At 52.5% G+C, this 16,711-nt stretch overlaps 5 protein-coding genes across 5 annotated transcripts; 2 read left to right on the forward strand and 3 right to left on the reverse strand.

Moving 5' to 3' along the window:
* Nucleotides 1–492: 492 nt before the first annotated feature.
* Nucleotides 493–1,127, reverse strand: M406DRAFT_357505 (uncharacterized protein). The gene is made up of 2 exons (XM_040923696.1): nt 805–1,127; nt 493–730 (listed from the first exon to the last, which is right to left on the reverse strand). Exons 1-2 carry the CDS (start codon nt 1,017–1,019, stop codon nt 706–708), a joined length of 240 nt encoding a protein of 79 aa, XP_040773525.1. The 5' UTR covers nt 1,020–1,127; the 3' UTR covers nt 493–705.
* A 2,275-nt stretch (nt 1,128–3,402) lies between these two features.
* M406DRAFT_357506 (uncharacterized protein) lies at nt 3,403–4,024 on the reverse strand (the record flags this gene model as incomplete). The annotated part of the gene is made up of 1 exon (XM_040923697.1): nt 3,403–4,024. A coding segment is annotated over exon 1 (351 nt), but the record flags the coding sequence as incomplete, so codon positions are not given.
* Nucleotides 4,025–5,755: 1,731 nt separating this feature from the next.
* M406DRAFT_332928 (uncharacterized protein) lies at nt 5,756–8,386 on the forward strand (the record flags this gene model as incomplete). Its single annotated transcript, XM_040920793.1, has 5 exons — nt 5,756–6,283; nt 6,554–6,916; nt 7,006–7,506; nt 7,580–7,871; nt 7,938–8,386. 5 exons carry the CDS (start codon nt 5,756–5,758, stop codon nt 8,384–8,386), a joined length of 2,133 nt encoding a protein of 710 aa, XP_040773527.1.
* A 1,001-nt stretch (nt 8,387–9,387) lies between these two features.
* Nucleotides 9,388–12,854, reverse strand: M406DRAFT_341754 (uncharacterized protein; the record flags this gene model as incomplete). The annotated part of the gene is made up of 2 exons (XM_040921697.1): nt 9,388–12,005; nt 12,068–12,854. The coding sequence occupies 2 exons, from the start codon at nt 12,852–12,854 to the stop codon at nt 9,388–9,390; spliced, it is 3,405 nt and encodes a 1,134-aa protein (XP_040773528.1).
* A 1,789-nt stretch (nt 12,855–14,643) lies between these two features.
* Nucleotides 14,644–16,401, forward strand: M406DRAFT_46662 (uncharacterized protein; the record flags this gene model as incomplete). Its single annotated transcript, XM_040924307.1, has 3 exons — nt 14,644–14,853; nt 14,965–16,146; nt 16,216–16,401. 3 exons carry the CDS (start codon nt 14,644–14,646, stop codon nt 16,399–16,401), a joined length of 1,578 nt encoding a protein of 525 aa, XP_040773529.1.
* Between the last annotated feature and the right edge of the window lie 310 nt (nt 16,402–16,711).

Genomic DNA, 16,711 nt, shown 5'->3' on the forward strand with positions numbered 1-16,711 from the left:
CTGTGGCTACATTTGTGGCTTGATTGCTACAGTCTTGGAACCTGTTGTTCCTGGTATGATGTTCTAGGCTGACTTTTTTGCTGGTAGGTGCTTCTTGTACAGGATCACAAACATCTACGAGCTTCCAGAACTGCAACCAGCTGATCACACTAGGTTTGAAGGGCAAGTCCCTTGATAGGGGTTGCCACAGCTTTTTTTTCTTTTTCATTGTAAGGGTCCAGATGCCCCAGGCATGCTGTAACTCTGTGCAATACGAACTAGCATACAGATCTTGGGCGAGATAGTAGCTATCTTGCCCATGTCCTGGTATGACATGCTTTGAGTGTTCAAATAATAAATGATTGGTGAGTAAAGGTTCGTGACATCTACCCAAATGATGTGTCTTTATTGCCGACTGCCTCAGAATTCTGTGAATCTCCTGGACAACGACTGCATGGCAGGCATGGGCGAAGTTGTTCGATCAAGATTCACATAGCAGTAATTTCATATGTTGTCAAATCGTGACTTATCAATCTTCAAATTGGAAAAAGGTGATTTGCAAACTGCCTGCGCCCGATCGTACACCAAGTATCCGAATAGTATCCTACAATCGTTCCAAATAGTTGATTTGCTCCTGTACTCCAAGCAACTGCTGCGACCCATAATGATGCGTCACCCTCATGTGTCATTTTCGTATCACGATTTTGCAGCGCCCAGCACTTCATCCTAAGAGGAAGGTCCATGAACCCAACTATCAAAAAATATTCATTAGCCCTAGCACATCAAAAGCGGCGCAAGTTCGTAGGTGAGAGCAGCGTTGCTTACTTGTTCCACATCTTGCCGATAAAACCAGGCGCTGGCCTTTGTTCACTCAAACTCTGTCGGCGTGCCTGAATTTTGGGGTCGTTGGGCCGCTTATTGTCGTGGAGAGAGGCGAAGAGGGGACCTGACCCACGGCGTCCACTCGTGGTAGGAGAGACGGGCAATCCGGCAGAAGAGGAGGAAGAGACGGACTCGGAGCGTGTAGACTTGGGATCCATACTGAATGTATGATATGGGTGATTGGCTTCAAGTAGGAGGTAGATAGTTAATTGATAGTCACTATTTTGATATTCTGTTCTTGTGAATGTGAATGTAAGGGAGGATGTACGGAACAGAAACACGCCTTGATAAGAACGAGAGAAGAGCAGGCGGGGTATTTAAACAATAATCATGCCACTGTCTACTGCGTGCCAGCACCCAGATTCCCATTCCCCCTCTCTCCCCAAATGCTCCTCAAACCCACCATACACACGGCTCAAAGAAGATTCCACAGCGTTTGGTCGGGGACATGACCTCACCAATGATCGCAGATCTATGCTGAGCTGACCCTAGCCCAAATGCGGGGGATGACGATGAGAAGGAGGACTTGGGGTAGGGATGGACGTGGACGCAAGCCGCTCAAGGGCATCCACATCCCCAACCCTTGCTATGTTTTGTGCTATATGTCTCTCTCTTTAGATAGTCTATATTGTCCAGAGTTTGATGTTAAGGGGGCGGGAAGGTACTTTTGGGACGCCCGTGCTCGACGTGGCGGTCGATGTATCGCGTAATACTGCTTGGAGAGGGTGGCAGGGGCAGGTGCGTGTCAATGTACTCTACTCTCTATGTGCTCACCTTACCCCGCAGGATGCAGTCTGAGGTCGCGTGTCACTTTGTAACCATAACAGACAAACCATGAGGCGAGATACTTTCTGGGGGAAGGAGAGAGTGAGGACAAGTGACTCGATGTGGTCTGATTTGGACTGATCTGCCATGCAATACCCAGCTGGGGGTTACACCAAAATGTTACAGCATAACTCAACCCCCCCTCAAGGCCAGCGTCCCAGTCAGTCTATCCCGGGGCTTCCGTTAACACTTGTCTAGAATCTAATGACGAACCAATCCCAGCTATTGCTTTGACGGCGACATCAGACAAAATGATAAGGTTGTCATGTATTTTGGTCAAGCGTCCAACCCAGACCCTCCTCAGTCCTTCCCTCCTGCGCGATTCCTAGTCAGCGAGTCGCATGACCTTGATCGAGCTAAAGAGTCTCCATTCGCTGCCATCATGAAGAAGTAAGGGGTCATGGCCGTGCATGGCTAGAAAAATATGAAACTTTTCGACTACCAGCAGCTCAGCCAATCACAAGAGTGCTGAATCAGGCCTAATGATTCTGATGAACGGTGGAAGAAAAATAGGGGTGATCTCGCCATCGAGTCTCCAGTCGCGAGGATCGAAGCCGCGTTTGAGTCGGTATCGATGACGTTAAAGGGTCTGGAATTTGCCGCCGCCCTTGCAAGAGAGAAGCAGCTTAGGGGTCCAGGATCCACGGGATGGCGGAAGGGATCTGCTGCAGTGGGCTAATGCAGCCCTGGCTTTGGGCGGGTCCGGGGGGGATCGAGCCGCTGGCATTGTGGGCGACGACCCTTGTGGGGAAGAGACTGTCCATCGCATCTCTCATTTATGAGATCCATTCAACAGCCCAGTCGTACTCATCCACACTTTTGTATTGGTCGTCGATCACTTGTCTCTGCACATCGTCGTCTCCGTTAGGCACGACTTGCTGCTTTTTCTTGGGATCATCTTCGCAGAGCTTCTTCAACACCTTCCAAGACACCCAGAGCAGATCACTACGCAGATCTTGAGAATACAAGTTCTCGGCTGCGAAGAGTTCTGGCGGTTTTGAAATCTCGTAACAGATCCCCTCGCCCCTTTTGACGACGTATAACATCTCGCACTGGATGTTTGTGAAATCATCCTGCTCGTCAAATCGCTCTCGAAGACCTGTGTTCAGGATGTCGTGACCCGGTGCGTCCCCATCCACCATTCCCAATCTTGCGGCCGGCGGCGAGGACACAAAGAGTGGAGCTGTTTCCCTCAAGAGGTTGCTGAACGCCGACACAAGCTCAGGCATCCGTAGCTCGCAAGTCGTGGGGCTGAGCTGGAAACACGATGGCCCGACAGTCGACCGATAGATCTCCATGGAGGCTCCGCTGGACGTGCCGTCGCGCTCCTGTACCAAGCGCCTCCACTCCTTGCACCTGGCATTTGCACCGTAATTCATCGCCGTAGAGTCTGGGCAGATGAAGCGCAGTTCCTTCCAACCGTGGCCTCTACAAACCATCGCAGCTATCTCGTCCCATTCGCAGAGCCTGGGGCCCATGACAGTTAGGGTGTCCAGCCGCAATCCTGACAGCAGACTCAATGCTTGCTGAATATGGAGGAAGGTTATAAAGCACCTCCGGGTCGTTCCAGGCGGACGGTACCACTGGTCTATGTAGCGGTGCCAGAACTCCCGAGGCGGTCGAACTGGCACGCGCATGTGGCGGATCTGGCCTAGGATGACATCCGGCACGAACGCGAGCCGGTTGAGAAGCGTCACGGTGTCTTCAAAGTTGAAGAGGACGTGGCGTACCCAGGTCTGGCCTATCTCGTCATGGGCTCGCCTGCATGTCCTGGGGAGGGCCAATGCGTTAGGGTCCGACTTGATGCGGACCCGGTCGCCCTGTACGGGCAGGTCTCGCACGCCGAGCGAAATCCGGGTCATCGAGAAGAGGTGTCTGAAAACCATTTCCCTTACCTCCTGGGGGAGTTGGCTGAAGAAAGGGCATTGACGTTGTGGGTAGATCTCGATGGCGGCGGACGGGGTGGGTTTTCTCGGGCTTCTCGAGTGGCTTCTTTGGTGTCGGTCCGGGGCTGAGACGTCGCTCTTATCAACTCTGCCGATATTGTGCTGGTCTGCAATGGACGCCATCTTTCACTGGCAAATTTCTCCTATTAACTTTGGGACTGCTGATCAAGTAGCCTTTGTAGGTAGAGATGGGTGAGCAGTGTAAGGAGTGAGAAGGCGGGTGCTGATTTACACCTCAGTCTTTATATATATCGCTCGGGACGAATGACTGGTTCTTCTCAGTGTCGTTATTTTCTTAGTCTGGACTACCAAATAGTCATCTACAGTCTGTGTGAGCTTCCAATCGTGGGAAGAATGGAGGGGGAGTAAATGAAGCCGTCACCGTTAGTACCATTCTAGCCCGGGGCGCTGCCGCATACCACGAGTGTCCAGATACATTTATACAGTGCTTTATGCCTCATGTGTGCTGTTAGGACGAGCTAATATGAAAGATTCTCGTAATCATGTCTGGATTACTCATAAGCTATGAACATGCCAGCGGGTAGCTTGCTTCTAGCTCCCATCAGTAAATGCTCCAGACACAAATACAGGAAGAGGAATTCTCTGCTGCCTGTTAATTACCAGTTTTAGGTATTGACTAGTCTCTTTTGATATTTTTAGAAGCCTATGTTAATCTTTGGTTCTAGACACTGGCATTGAGACTGGTCAGCCACACATGATATAAGTCTGGTCGTGGGTCGACGTGTACCCTGGGGAGGGGGATGGAAGGTGTGGGATAACGATGTCTGCATGTCAAACACGACCAGCCCTCCCATGAACAGATTGATATCTTGGGTACCCTAAGTATTTCCTGAGTGTTTCGTGTTGAGATTCTAGTTTCGATAATTTTGTATCTGTATCAATGACTCTTTCATTTGTGTGTAACATGCAGTTCGCGCCATTGTCACTTGCGAAACATCAAGTCGAAAGGGCTGATATGACAGCAATATTTTCGCTAGCCCTCGTCTGCCTTGTACTAAAGTCTTGCGTTCCCATTCTCTCCCTGTCAGACCTCACGTGGGATCCTGAAGACACAATGGGATGGTCGCGAGGTAGTCATTCCGTGTTACGCAGATGAGAATGTTCACTGACCCGTGGTAGACTACAACAAATACTGTACAAGGTCATAGGCTGAGCACAGAATTGATAGGTTTCATCCCCTTTCGAGACAAGCTACTTATTGATCAAGAACATACCGGCAGAGAGAGATTGAAGATGTGAATAGCGACACCTCTGGGCAGGCGCCCTACTTGGCTATCTGGCTACCTAAGATGTGGGCGCAAGAAAGGGGAAAACGCGTCAAAACAAAAACGGGTGGAGGACATTCTTTCCATGAGCTGTGAAAGACGCTCTTTGAGATCCTAAATCTGGCTGAGGTGCCAGAAATTTGCATAGAAATTCTATTTACCATTGCGATACCGTTGAGTGCGGCTAGGTCACACTGACTTTAGCAGACAATATCAGATTGTTTGTGACAATCCAATTCTTCGATTTCTAACTTTAATATCCATGTATGGGGAGTTACTCTGTTTCTGTGTGTTTCTAGTTGGCCAAACTGTCCTTGATGTGCCCTGTCAGGATTCTGTTCGGTATACAATGATGGTTGATGGCTGGATGGTAGCTCATGTCCCCAATATGAAAAACAGACAGAAGAGCTGCATTCGATTACTATCTCGTGCCAGTGGTTAGCCATGCTAGTTCTCAGGGCATAGTTGCAGCAAAGACAAAGCTAACAATGTCACGTCGATGTCATGCCAAGTTATTGATCTTCAAATCTGACCCCATCGATTTGAACAGGCAATGAACCAACATTTTTCAGCAACTAGAGAGGACTTTCATTTCTGTTTACTTCTACCCTCTATCCCCAGTTGAGCGTTCAGGAAAGGGAATGCATTAAGGAGCTTTGATGCTGAGAGACTTTTCCTGGTAGAGGGAAAAATCCAACAGAGCTCAACTTACCAACTAGGAAAACCCTCGACAACTCTTCTTCTCTGCACCTTCCTCCAGCAACTCCATCCGCCCACCTTCAACTTTGTTTCCTCCTCTCACTTACCATCTCAACCTCTCCTGAAAGGGCATCAATGATGCAGCTACGATCGGGTTATGTGGTGCCGTCCGACGGCCAGGACTGGCAGTATATTTCCGACGAGCATGAGACCGAGGACGAAGACTACAATGAGCAACCCGAGCAGAAGCGGACGATGTCGACTCCCGCACCTACTTTCAACCCTCAAACTCACGATGCATACAACGATATCGAGAGGCCCTGGGTTCCAACCTCCTTGCCCTCATGTGTGCCTCGCCCAGGCCCAGTTTCTGACCTGCAGCCCTTCCAGAGCTCTTTCCAGCAGCCGCTTAGTCACCGTCAGGAGCTCCTTCCTCCTACCACCGACACCTACCAAACCGATAACTACAAGCATACCCAGCAGGCTCCTGCGTTTTTCACGGGCTTCCCGACACAAGACATCACGGCGAGCAACACCATGGATAACACCTTCCCGTATGCCGTCTTGATGCGTGCTGGTCTTCGCCTGCCCCAGACATCTCCTGCCGTTGAAGCTTACCAGGGCTTTGGGTCCCAGATACCTCCTGTGGCTCCTTCTCACCCCAATGTAAGCGCAGAAGGTCCCTCTACCCTTACAGCCTACTTAACCCAACATCTGCAACCCAAGCAGCCTCTTTCTTCTCTTTGTTTACAACCTCCGTTCCCCTATACTGCCCTCTCATGTCCTCCATCCTGGTGTGCCTTCACTCCCATCGCAGTAGCCACCCTACTGCTACACTCTTTTGTTGCTTCCTTGCTTTGGCCTTCTAACCTCCCACGCTCTTTACGGTGTAATCTGTTCGAGTTCTGTACCAGTAATATCTAACTCTGTTTCTAGCTCACCATGGAGAGCCTGACTCTTCCACTGCACCAACAACCCGTTCCCAATCCCGGTGGTCCTCACAACGCCAATACCATACCTCTGAAGTGCTGCCTTTGCCCGAGAAAGCCTACGTTCTCGGATGTCTCCCATCTTTTGACCCACATCTCGTCCAAGAGTCACCTAGCCGCCAGATTCAAGCTTGAAATTTCGGACAAGGAGGACGACAAGCGGACAATCCGCCTCTTCCAAGAGTGGGCTGACCAATACGGAATCACGCAGCTGTTAAAGAACCGCCAGGATGCCAAGGAGCAGAAGAAGCAGGCACAGCTCAAAAGACAGCGGGCTAATGGCACTGAGGCAAGTTCGAAGTTCAGAAGTGTTTCCCCTCCCCGGGAGCACTCCTCCACCCTTCTCCCGCCAACAAAGGGAAGGGAAGAGAGTATAAGAAAATATTCTGACTGAATTAGCCACAGAAGAAGGCCAGGCGAACTCAAGCCGCTCCAGAGCCTGTCAAGATGGAGGAGTTTGACAACCTAGCGCTCGAGTTCACCCAGAACCCCCTGAACCAGCTTGCCTGGCCTCCCCTCCACCCCTCTCATGACAACACGTTCGACGATGCATACCACACTCCCATGAGCAAGCAGGCTCAAAGAAACTACCATCTACCTGAATCTCCACAGGCTATCGCGTACCTGAACGATGTACTCGTTGCGGATGGCGAGGGTGACGGTGATGGTTCCTCCACGCCAAAGCTGAAGGGTGCGTTCTGGCCCGGCATGCGCATCTTTGATGCTGCCACACCTGAGATGAGGCGTATGAGAAACCAGAAGAAGCACCACTCTGTGTTGGAGAACATGGTGATGACTTCAGAGTCTGTTGAACAAACCGAATATGTTTGGAATGAGGATCTGGGAGAAATCGAGCGCACACGCAATGTGTACGACAGCCCATCTATTGATGGCAGTCCAGTAAGTATTCCCTTTATAAGTGCATTCGAAACTATGTGATAGATAGAATTTCTGACTCTGGTGCCTTGAAAAGTCCCGAGATGAAGCGGAGGCCCAGGCCCCTCCCCCCAAGAAGCGTCGTGGCCGGGGCGCTGCTTCGGCGGCATCCACCTCCCAACGTCAGACTCGATCCACAGCCCGAGGCTCGAAGGCGAACAAGAAGGGTGCCACAAAGAAGACTGCCAAGGTAGAAGAGGAGAGTAACTCTGACGATGAGACGAGCAGCTCTCGCGACAGCCGAGGCCTTGGAACGTTTGATGACGGTGCAGATGATACTGCCTTGGGATGTGGCGACATTTTTGCAGGACGCCACCAGGACATTCAGGGTGAGTACCTCACTCATCGCTCACCCCAGGAATATCTGCCAATATTGACACGACGTACATCTGCAGATCTCGGTGGAAATCCTTTTGGTGGCCAGCAGGTGACCATCCCTTACAGAAATGCCATGCAGGGTCTTCCTCCAAACCGCCCTATGTCGTCTTTGTTTGGTCGCCAGGACACCCAGCCCCCATTTGAGTTCTTCGACAAGGAGAATGATCGCAGCGCTTTTTCCATGCAACAGACCTCGGATCTGCCTACCTTCCTAAGCCAGCAGCGTCAGAACATGCAATCTGGAGGGCTCAATCCGCTCTGTGCACAGCGTCAAGGCAACTTCCCCTTCCTTTACAGCGGGTTTGACGTCTCTCGGCCACCTAGCACATCGTTCCAGGCCATAAACAGCTTGGATTACAGCGGCGCCCACCCAGGCATGAACAACGACTTGATCAATGGCCTCGGTAACAATTCCACATACCAGCAGGGTCACACTTCGACCCAGCATAACGATTTTGGCGTCTGAACGATATCGTCGAGGGCAACAATTTCTCCTTATAATCTGCGTGGAGCGGCCCAGGAGGAGTCAACAATCTGAAAACAGCCCGGAAGTTGGAAGTCTGGATGGATTTCCTGCCTCAGCTGACTATTGCAGCGCAATTCACTCAACTGGCGTTCGGTTATGGTTCGGCTCTCAGGATCACCCTTGCATCTCTTAACTTCGTTTCTTCGTCCTCGCGCCGACTCCTTTGAGAGTCAAACCTCGAGTCTCAGTGGTGTCAGGTGTCGCAACATGCGTCATTATCACCCTGGTTCCACAGGAGCATTCGGCGTTTGATGCTTTGGCCATGGGTAATATTTCTTTGCATTCTCGGGTTACCTAGAGGCCACCATTAGATCAATTACCATCCTATGGGACGAAACGGCATCTCTTTATTTTTTGGACTTGGCTTTTCTTCTTTCAAGCGCAGATGGAATCGATGGTGGGGTTACATAGCTATCAGATACTCCCACGCAAAATGGTGACCATTTCTTATTGCTTCAATGGCGAGAACCCCATAGAACCTGTGATTCAGCTGCCTATTGCCTGCTGCCCTAGGAGTATTCAGAGGTCCGTCCTCGTTTCCTCCTGCTTTTGACCACTGTCTCGACTTGAGATTTCCGTGCTGCTGCAGCAATCTGACCAAAAAATTGGAAGTGTTATCGGACAGCGAAATTGCACATCAAGGACAGATGAGAAGATACGAAGACATGCATACTCACGTCGCCCACCGAGAATAGTTACCGCAGCTTGCCTGACAACTGGATGGAGTATCAACCGGTACAATTAACATGGTCTTCTCAGAATAATCGTTATGAGAAGAATAGCATTATTACATGTTGGCCGATTGCAGAAAGCCATTGCGTGACCATCTCGATCTGCGGCATATATCCCATCAATCCCTGAAACGCCACGAGACACGTTACCGAAACGCCACGACACACGTTACGATGAGATACCAGGACCCAGTGAGTATTCCAGATACCTTATAACTGCTCAATCCCTGAAATCAGCTCCTCGACCTTGTCCTCTGCCGCCTCTTGGCCAGACAGGACATCACCCAACAGCGCCGCGGTACTCCGCAGCCGGCGCGCCTTGACGTCCTCCTCCAGCTCGCGTGACTTCTTGGCCGCCACGTCGAGGACCCTGCGCGGGATGCGGGCGAGGCGGGCCACGTTGAGCCCGTAGGACCGGTGTGCGACGCCCTCGGCGACCTCGTATAGGAAGGTGATCTCCTCGTCGCCGGCGGCCTGCTCATCGTCGCTGTCGGACCGATTGCCACCACCGTCAGTGGTGGTCGCAGCAGAAGGTTTGGTGGCCTCGAAGCGCATGTGGACGTTCTTGACGAGCCCGCCGCCGAGGCCGGAGGCAATCTTGGCGAGGTTCTGGTAGTGTGTGATGAACAGCGTCAGACACTTTGTTTCGCGGACGACGTGCTCGAGCACCGCGTGGGCGATGGCGGCGCCGTCGTGTGTCGATGTGCCACGGCCGAGCTCGTCGAGCACGACCAGGGACCGGGGCGTCGCGGAACGGAGGATGGAGGCCGTCTCGGAGACTTCCACCATGAAGGTACTCTCGCCCGCGAAGAGGTTGTCGCGAGCGCCCATCCGGGTGTGGATTGCATCCGCGAGAGTGAGGGTCATGCTGTCGGCTGGGACGAAGGAGCCTACTTGTGCAAGCAGCACGAGCAGAGCAACGGCGCGCACGAAGGATGATTTCCCACCCATATTGGGGCCGGTGATGAGATGTGCCAGCGGTGCGGGGGAAGAGAGCGTAGTCGTGAAGGGAATGTATCCGTTGGGCAGAGTATGCTCGGCGATGGGGTGGCGGCCAGCAGAGATCGAGATGGAGGGGGGACTCGAAGAGGGGAGGAATGTCGGTTTCGAATAGCCTGGGATGGCAGCGACCTTGGACAAGGAAACGAGACAGTCAAGAGTGGCGAGAGCGGCCACGGCATCACGGAGCGGCTGGTACGCTGCTGCTATGGAGGTCAGGAGTTCGCGAAAGGCGGCATCGCAGGCGGCGGCGAGAGATTCCTTGTGCTGGTCCCGTTCGCTTATAAGGCTGACAACTTCAGGGGTGTGGAACCGGGACAGCTTCTTGGTGCCGCTAATTTTGATCCACGAGGCTGGGACTTTCTTCAAGTCAACATTGGGGACCTCGATCAGATACTCGATGCCCGCAACCGTGACATACGGGACAGAACCCTTCTTGCCAAGTTTCTTCGCTGCTTCCTGGCGGTGGGCGTCGAGCTCTTGCTCGACGGCCGCAATGCCAAGCTTGTGGTTGCAAATGTCATCTGTCTCGTCATCCTCGCGGAAGAATCCGTACTTGTTGTCTTGTCGAGCGGCCTCCGGGTTGATCTTCTCAAGGAAGGTGACGACGATCTCGCCAATCTGAGGGATCGAGCAGATGGCATCGCTCAAAAGGCTCGACTGGAAGCCCGTGTCTGCTACGGTCTTGACCTTGGCGTATTCCATGGAGATTTTTTGCATAGACTGCAGGACGGCAAGCAGCTCCGGCCTTGAGCATTTGCCGTAGTAAATTCGGATGAGACTTCTCTCTAGATCCGTCTTGATGTGCGTCAGGAGGCCCTCCAATTTGTCGACTCTCCATGTGGACCGGTTCTCAAATAGCTCTTCGACTGCCGTTACGCGCTGCTCTAGAGCCTCCTTATCCAGGAGCGGACGACCAATCCATTTTCGCAAGAGCCTTTGGCCAAAACGAGTGTGGGTTTTGTCGATAGCCCACAGAAGGCTGCCCTTTTCCACATGGTCTGTCTGGTTCCTGTAGACTTCCAAGCTCTCCAATGTAGTCCCGTTGACCAACATGTGTGACCTTGTCGAGAACGAGGTAAAGTATTTGGTCAGGTCAAAGATGTGTTCCAAGCCGTACTCGGCCAAGTGCGTGATCATCGCAGAAAGACATATTGTAACTGGCTCTGGCAACTTCAAGACCTTGTCCAGCAGAGCAGACGCCCGCGCATCGGAGTTATCCTTCAGCTTGCCTGCGTAGAATTGTGTCACGTGGGAGTAGGCTTCGGTGGCCATCGTCTTGCCTTTGGGTACTCTTTCCATCCGTGTTCGATCTCCGAAGACGTTACTGCTTGTGCCTGACAAGTGCTGAAGCAACTTGTCGGTAGCTTTTGACAAGTCTCCGACGATGAGAAACTCGCATGGCGATATGTGCAGGAGCCTAGTCTCAATCTCTCGACGCATGAACCCGTCCTCAAAGTTGTCATAGATGATGTCTCCGGTAGCGGGTTGCACGGCAAGAATACCAACATCAACCTTCTCATCCGTGCCCCAGCCCTTGGCTTTGGACTCGGTGATACAGAGCAGATAGCCGCCTGGAGGTGCAGCTCCGCTGTCCTGATCCAATTCTCCTATCTCGTCGATGTACGTTCCTTTGGTGTAGACATTGGTGAGCTTCCGGACAAAGGGGGCGTTCCGATTGTCGCCGGCCTTCTTGAGAGCTGCAGTCTCGATCTGCCGTACGACGCCGACCTTGTGGCCAGCTGCCACCAGCCGCTTAGCATGAACAGGAAGTCGGTGTACAGGAATGCTTGCAGAGGCGAATCGATCCAGGTGGGCTTCGGAAGGATCTGTGCACAACAGCGTCAGTGCTGACACGGCGATCAAAAGAGATTCGCGGATGGCTACCTACGCTCATCGTATCGGAACTTGCCAGGGATGCAGACGATACTCAGCTCCTTTGCTGCGATGCGTGCATCTTCACCAAAGAATCTGAACTTGTAGCCCACTTCGACGATGAGGACGGTGTCCATGTGCTTCCTCTTGATATCCAGGAACTGGACCTCCATGGGCGTCAGTTTGCCCGTCTTGGCACCTTTCTTCTTCGTAGTCTTGGCTCGAGCGGCATCGTCGTCGTCGTCCTCCGCCAAATCATCCCCATCACCATCTTCCTCCAAGGCTGTAGTTCCATTCTCGATCTGGAAATTGCGACGCTTGATCATGGCAATGCTGTCCGGGTGTCCCAGCTTCTTGACGAACTTACGGTGCAGCTCAGCCTTGTGCCGAGCCACAGCCACGTCTTCCACCTGGTCCTCGACTGTGTTTGCTGTCTCGGACGTCTGGGATTCACCATATGCATACCGTTCTGTCCGAGAGCCTGTCGGGACTTTGAGGGAAGCGTCCGCCGAGCTGTCTGGCGACTTATTGATGGCGGTGTTCCTCTCTGGGACGTGGTCCTCTTGTGCCTTCGTCCGCTTTAGTGAGGGAGCTGGCCCATCGTTACCATGGTCTGTGTCCTCCTCAAGAGGCCGTTTGCGAGGTGGACTGCTGCCATCCGTCTTGCTGCCTCCACTGTCGCCACCTGCCTCTGCCGACCGTTTCTTGTTGAGGGACTGTGACAGGCCATTGACGGTCTTGGGGGTAAAGAAGCTGGTCAGAGAAGCCTGACGCTTCTCAGGGTTTTTAGATGGACCAGCCATGGCGTGGTAGTGTGTGAGCGTGGCGTGGGCCGCTTAAGGACAATACGGTCGGCAGCTGGCGGGTTTTGTTGACGCTTTGGGGGGTCGAGATCGCTTTACGCGTGTCAGTCGGGAATCGACGCGTCGCGGGTGGAGAGAGTGCTTATCGATAAGAACATCTCCACTTCAGACCCATATCTAGAACTTTATTTCAACTTCATCCCCTACCCGTGCTCCATTATCCCGTCCGCTAACTTCAACATTTTCCATCAACTGCAGCCTTTTTCCCCATCTGAGATGGGCCTCCCTTGGCCAACTGAAAAAGCCATGATGGTAATGTGATCAGAATTACCCGAAACTAGCGTGCTCCCAATCTCGCACCAGCCGAGAAGATGACACGCTTCTTTCGAGCTGCCCTTGAAAGTCCTAGCATGAGACTGTGATCAATCATCTTGCGACCAGCGGTCTGAACATCAGAAACCTTCAAAGCAGTAGGCGTATGTTTGGTGTTGGTGCCAGTCCTGGTGATGACTACGAAGCCGACAATAAAGAACTGACAATGCCATACTGGGTCGGATGACATCTTAAAAAAAAAAATGCTATGAGGCAACCCCAGTCTGTCTTATTGGTAGCGCGCCCACGTTTCGCCTTCGGCCGTCATACAGAAGGCATTAGTGGACGAGGCGCTGTCACGAGGCTGAATCGGCGACCAACACGCTCACGCTTGTGCTGCTCTGGGGTGTCGTTCCCTGGCAAGCTTGCCGAGGGGCCAAGAAGGGGGACCAGGCTGCTATTAGGCTAAATATAGCGGATGAAAGGCAGCCCAGCAGGAAGCCTCCCGTCCGAAACGACATCTCATCTACCTCGCCACAGAAAAACATGGCCTGGGTCGGCAATCGTGTCCCTGTTCCAAATTGAATGGAACAGACGAACCGTTCCCTGGTTCGAATGGGTGGCATCGTCGACCAAAGTGGTGTCCTATTTCTCGAACAAAAGCCAGACTGCATGCGCATTGTGGGCTGCAACCAGGCTCAATGATTGGCTTACTGCCAATATTCCCCGAACCCAATTTCCATATCGGTCATGCAAGCGAGGAGACGTATTTCACCGTGGCCGACATGAGGCCGACAGCTCGACCAGTTTGCAGCAACACCTTCGTAGCATCCTGAAATCTCCCCTGGTATTCAACAGCGCTGATCTCGGGAAGCGGCTCGATACACAAGAATCGTGGTGTCATAAACAGGCAGCAGGTAGATGGCCTGGTTTACACGATGTCTGATCGTGTTGAGCCGAGGCCACTACCCCCTCTCTCAGAACAGCCCCTCTCGTTCTTTGAAGGGGGCCAAGCCGCCCCACGTTGATGTGCTGTCAATAAAGTTGAAAGCTTAGGCCTATTCTCCCGGTGTCGACATGGGGCCATCCTGACAAGGGCCCTCTTTTTGCTCAACTGTCTGTTCGTCCACTGCAGCCTGCCTCACGCGGCTGCGATACTTGCATTTAGCCTGCTTCCGCGCTATCGATCCTTGTCCATCTCCCCTTTTGGAGAGAAGATGGCCATGTTGGCTAGAAGGCTGATCCTACTCCACACTGGGCGAGTCTCCCGGCCCGCATGCCCGCAACACAAGCAGGCTGAGTGCAACCTTTGCCCCTTTACGCTGTTGTTATATATGCCGAACGAGGTATCCATCCTCGCACAGCATGAATCTGTGTCGTTGAGCCAGTTTCATGTCAGTTCTTCTACCGAAAGAGAGCCTGACGATCAGTGCTACACATAATTTTATCGTGTCAGTACCCTCTCTAGTCCTCCAGCATGGGTCTCTTCAAGAGATCGGCACCCAAGAAGGACGTTGTTGTCGCTGCACAGGAGGAGGCGCCTCAATTTGAGAGGGTGAGCTGGACCAAGGACCCCGGCTTGAGAAAGCTATACTGGCATGCTTTTGTCCTCTGTGTTGCCTCGGCCACGACTGGGTATGATGGCATGTTCTTCAACAGTGTGCAAAACTTTGACACCTGGAAGAGTGTAAGTCATGAACAAATTCATCCATCACCAGTCTTCTCATACACACACACAAACACACATATATACACGTATGGAGGATGACCTAGGACTTGTTAACACTGAGTCTATCAGAAATTCGGCGACCCTCAAGGGTCCATGCTAGGTCTTCTCGGTGCTCTCTACCAGATCGGCAGCGTCGCCTCCATCGCCATCGTCCCGTTCTTCACGGATCGCTTTGGACGAAAAGTACCCATCGTAATCGGCTGTTCCATCATGATCGGCGGGGCCATCATGCAAGGCGCGGGCAGCACGCTCGGCGTCTTCATGGGCGGTCGGTTTTTGCTCGGTTTCGGAAACTCGTTTGCGCAGCTGTCGTCGCCCATGCTGCTCACCGAGATCTGCCACCCCCAGCACAGAGCCCGTCTGACAACTGTCTACAACTGTCTGTGGAATGTGGGTGCCCTTTTCGTCTCGTGGCTCGCCTTCGGCACAGACTACCTCTTCGACGACTGGTCCTGGAGGATTCCAGCCCTGCTCCAGGCCTTCCCCTCCATCATCCAGCTCACCTTTATCTGGTTCGTGCCCGAGTCGCCCCGCTACCTGATTGCCCAGGACAGGGCCGAGGAGGCCCTCCAGATCCTCGGAAAATACCATGCCAACGGTAACACGCAGCACCCGACTGTTCAGTTCGAGTACCTTGAGATCAAGGAGACCATCGCCATGGAGCTCGAGGCCAAGAAGCGGAGTAGCTACCTCGATTTCCTCAGGACAAAGGGCAACCGGTTCCGACTGGCTGTCCTCATCTCCCTCGGTGTGTTCTCGCAGTGGTCAGGCAACGCCATCATCTCCAACTACTCCAGCATCCTGTACAGCACTGCGGGTGTCGAGGGCTCTACACAGAAGCTCGGCCTGTCCGCCGGCCAGACCACGCTCGCCCTCATCGTCTCCGTCACCATGGCAATGTTTGTCGATAAAGTCGGTCGTCGTCCCACGTTCCTCATCTCCACGGCAGGCATGGTCGTCACGCTCGCTGTCTGGACCCTGACCTCGGGCCTGGCCGAGGATCACGGCGCCACCAAGGCCAACAACGCCATGATCGTCTTCATCTGGATCTTTGGTATCTTTTACTCCGTCGCCTGGTCCGGCCTGCTCGTCGGCTATGCTATCGAGGTCCTTCCCTACACGCTCCGTGCCAAGGGCCTCATGATCATGAACCTCTGCGTGCAAATTGCCCTGACGCTGAATACATATGCCAACCCTGTCGCCTTTGAGTTCTTCGCCCCGCATACCTGGAAGTTCTATCTCATCTACACCGTAAGTGAAGAATGAGAACAACATTTTCCAAGTTCTTGTCTTAGATAATAGCTAATATGACTGCGACAGTGCTGGGTCGGTTTCGAGCTTACCTTCGTCTACTTCATGTACGTCGAGACCAAGGGACCTACCCTCGAGGAGCTGGCCAAGGTTATCGACGGAGATGATGCCCAGGTGGCGCACTTGGACCTGCATCAGGTTGAGAAAGAGACACATATCACCTCTCACGAGGAGTACCTAACTGGAAAGTCCTAGACAAATGTTGGGAAGATTCTGGGAACAAAAAAGATGGGAAGCATCAATGATATTCTTGATACATGTTCTATGTCTTTACAGGACTGCGTCTCAGCGCGTACATACAAATTGATTTCAATATCTACAATAGAATCCATTATTCAAATATGATGCACAAATATACTCAAAAATTTATCTCTTCTAACAAAGAAGTAGAAATGGATAGAGCCAGGACAAAATAGCAAAACAAAATCAAGTGCTCCTCAAGTTTGCACCTGGTCCTCTACGCCCTGCGACACACCGTCACTTGATGGTCATGCCAACCTTGTCA

The sequence above is a fragment of the Cryphonectria parasitica genome (assembly GCF_011745365.1).
Source record: "Cryphonectria parasitica EP155 unplaced genomic scaffold M406scaffold_7, whole genome shotgun sequence".
Lineage (NCBI taxonomy): Eukaryota > Fungi > Ascomycota > Sordariomycetes > Diaporthales > Cryphonectriaceae > Cryphonectria > Cryphonectria parasitica.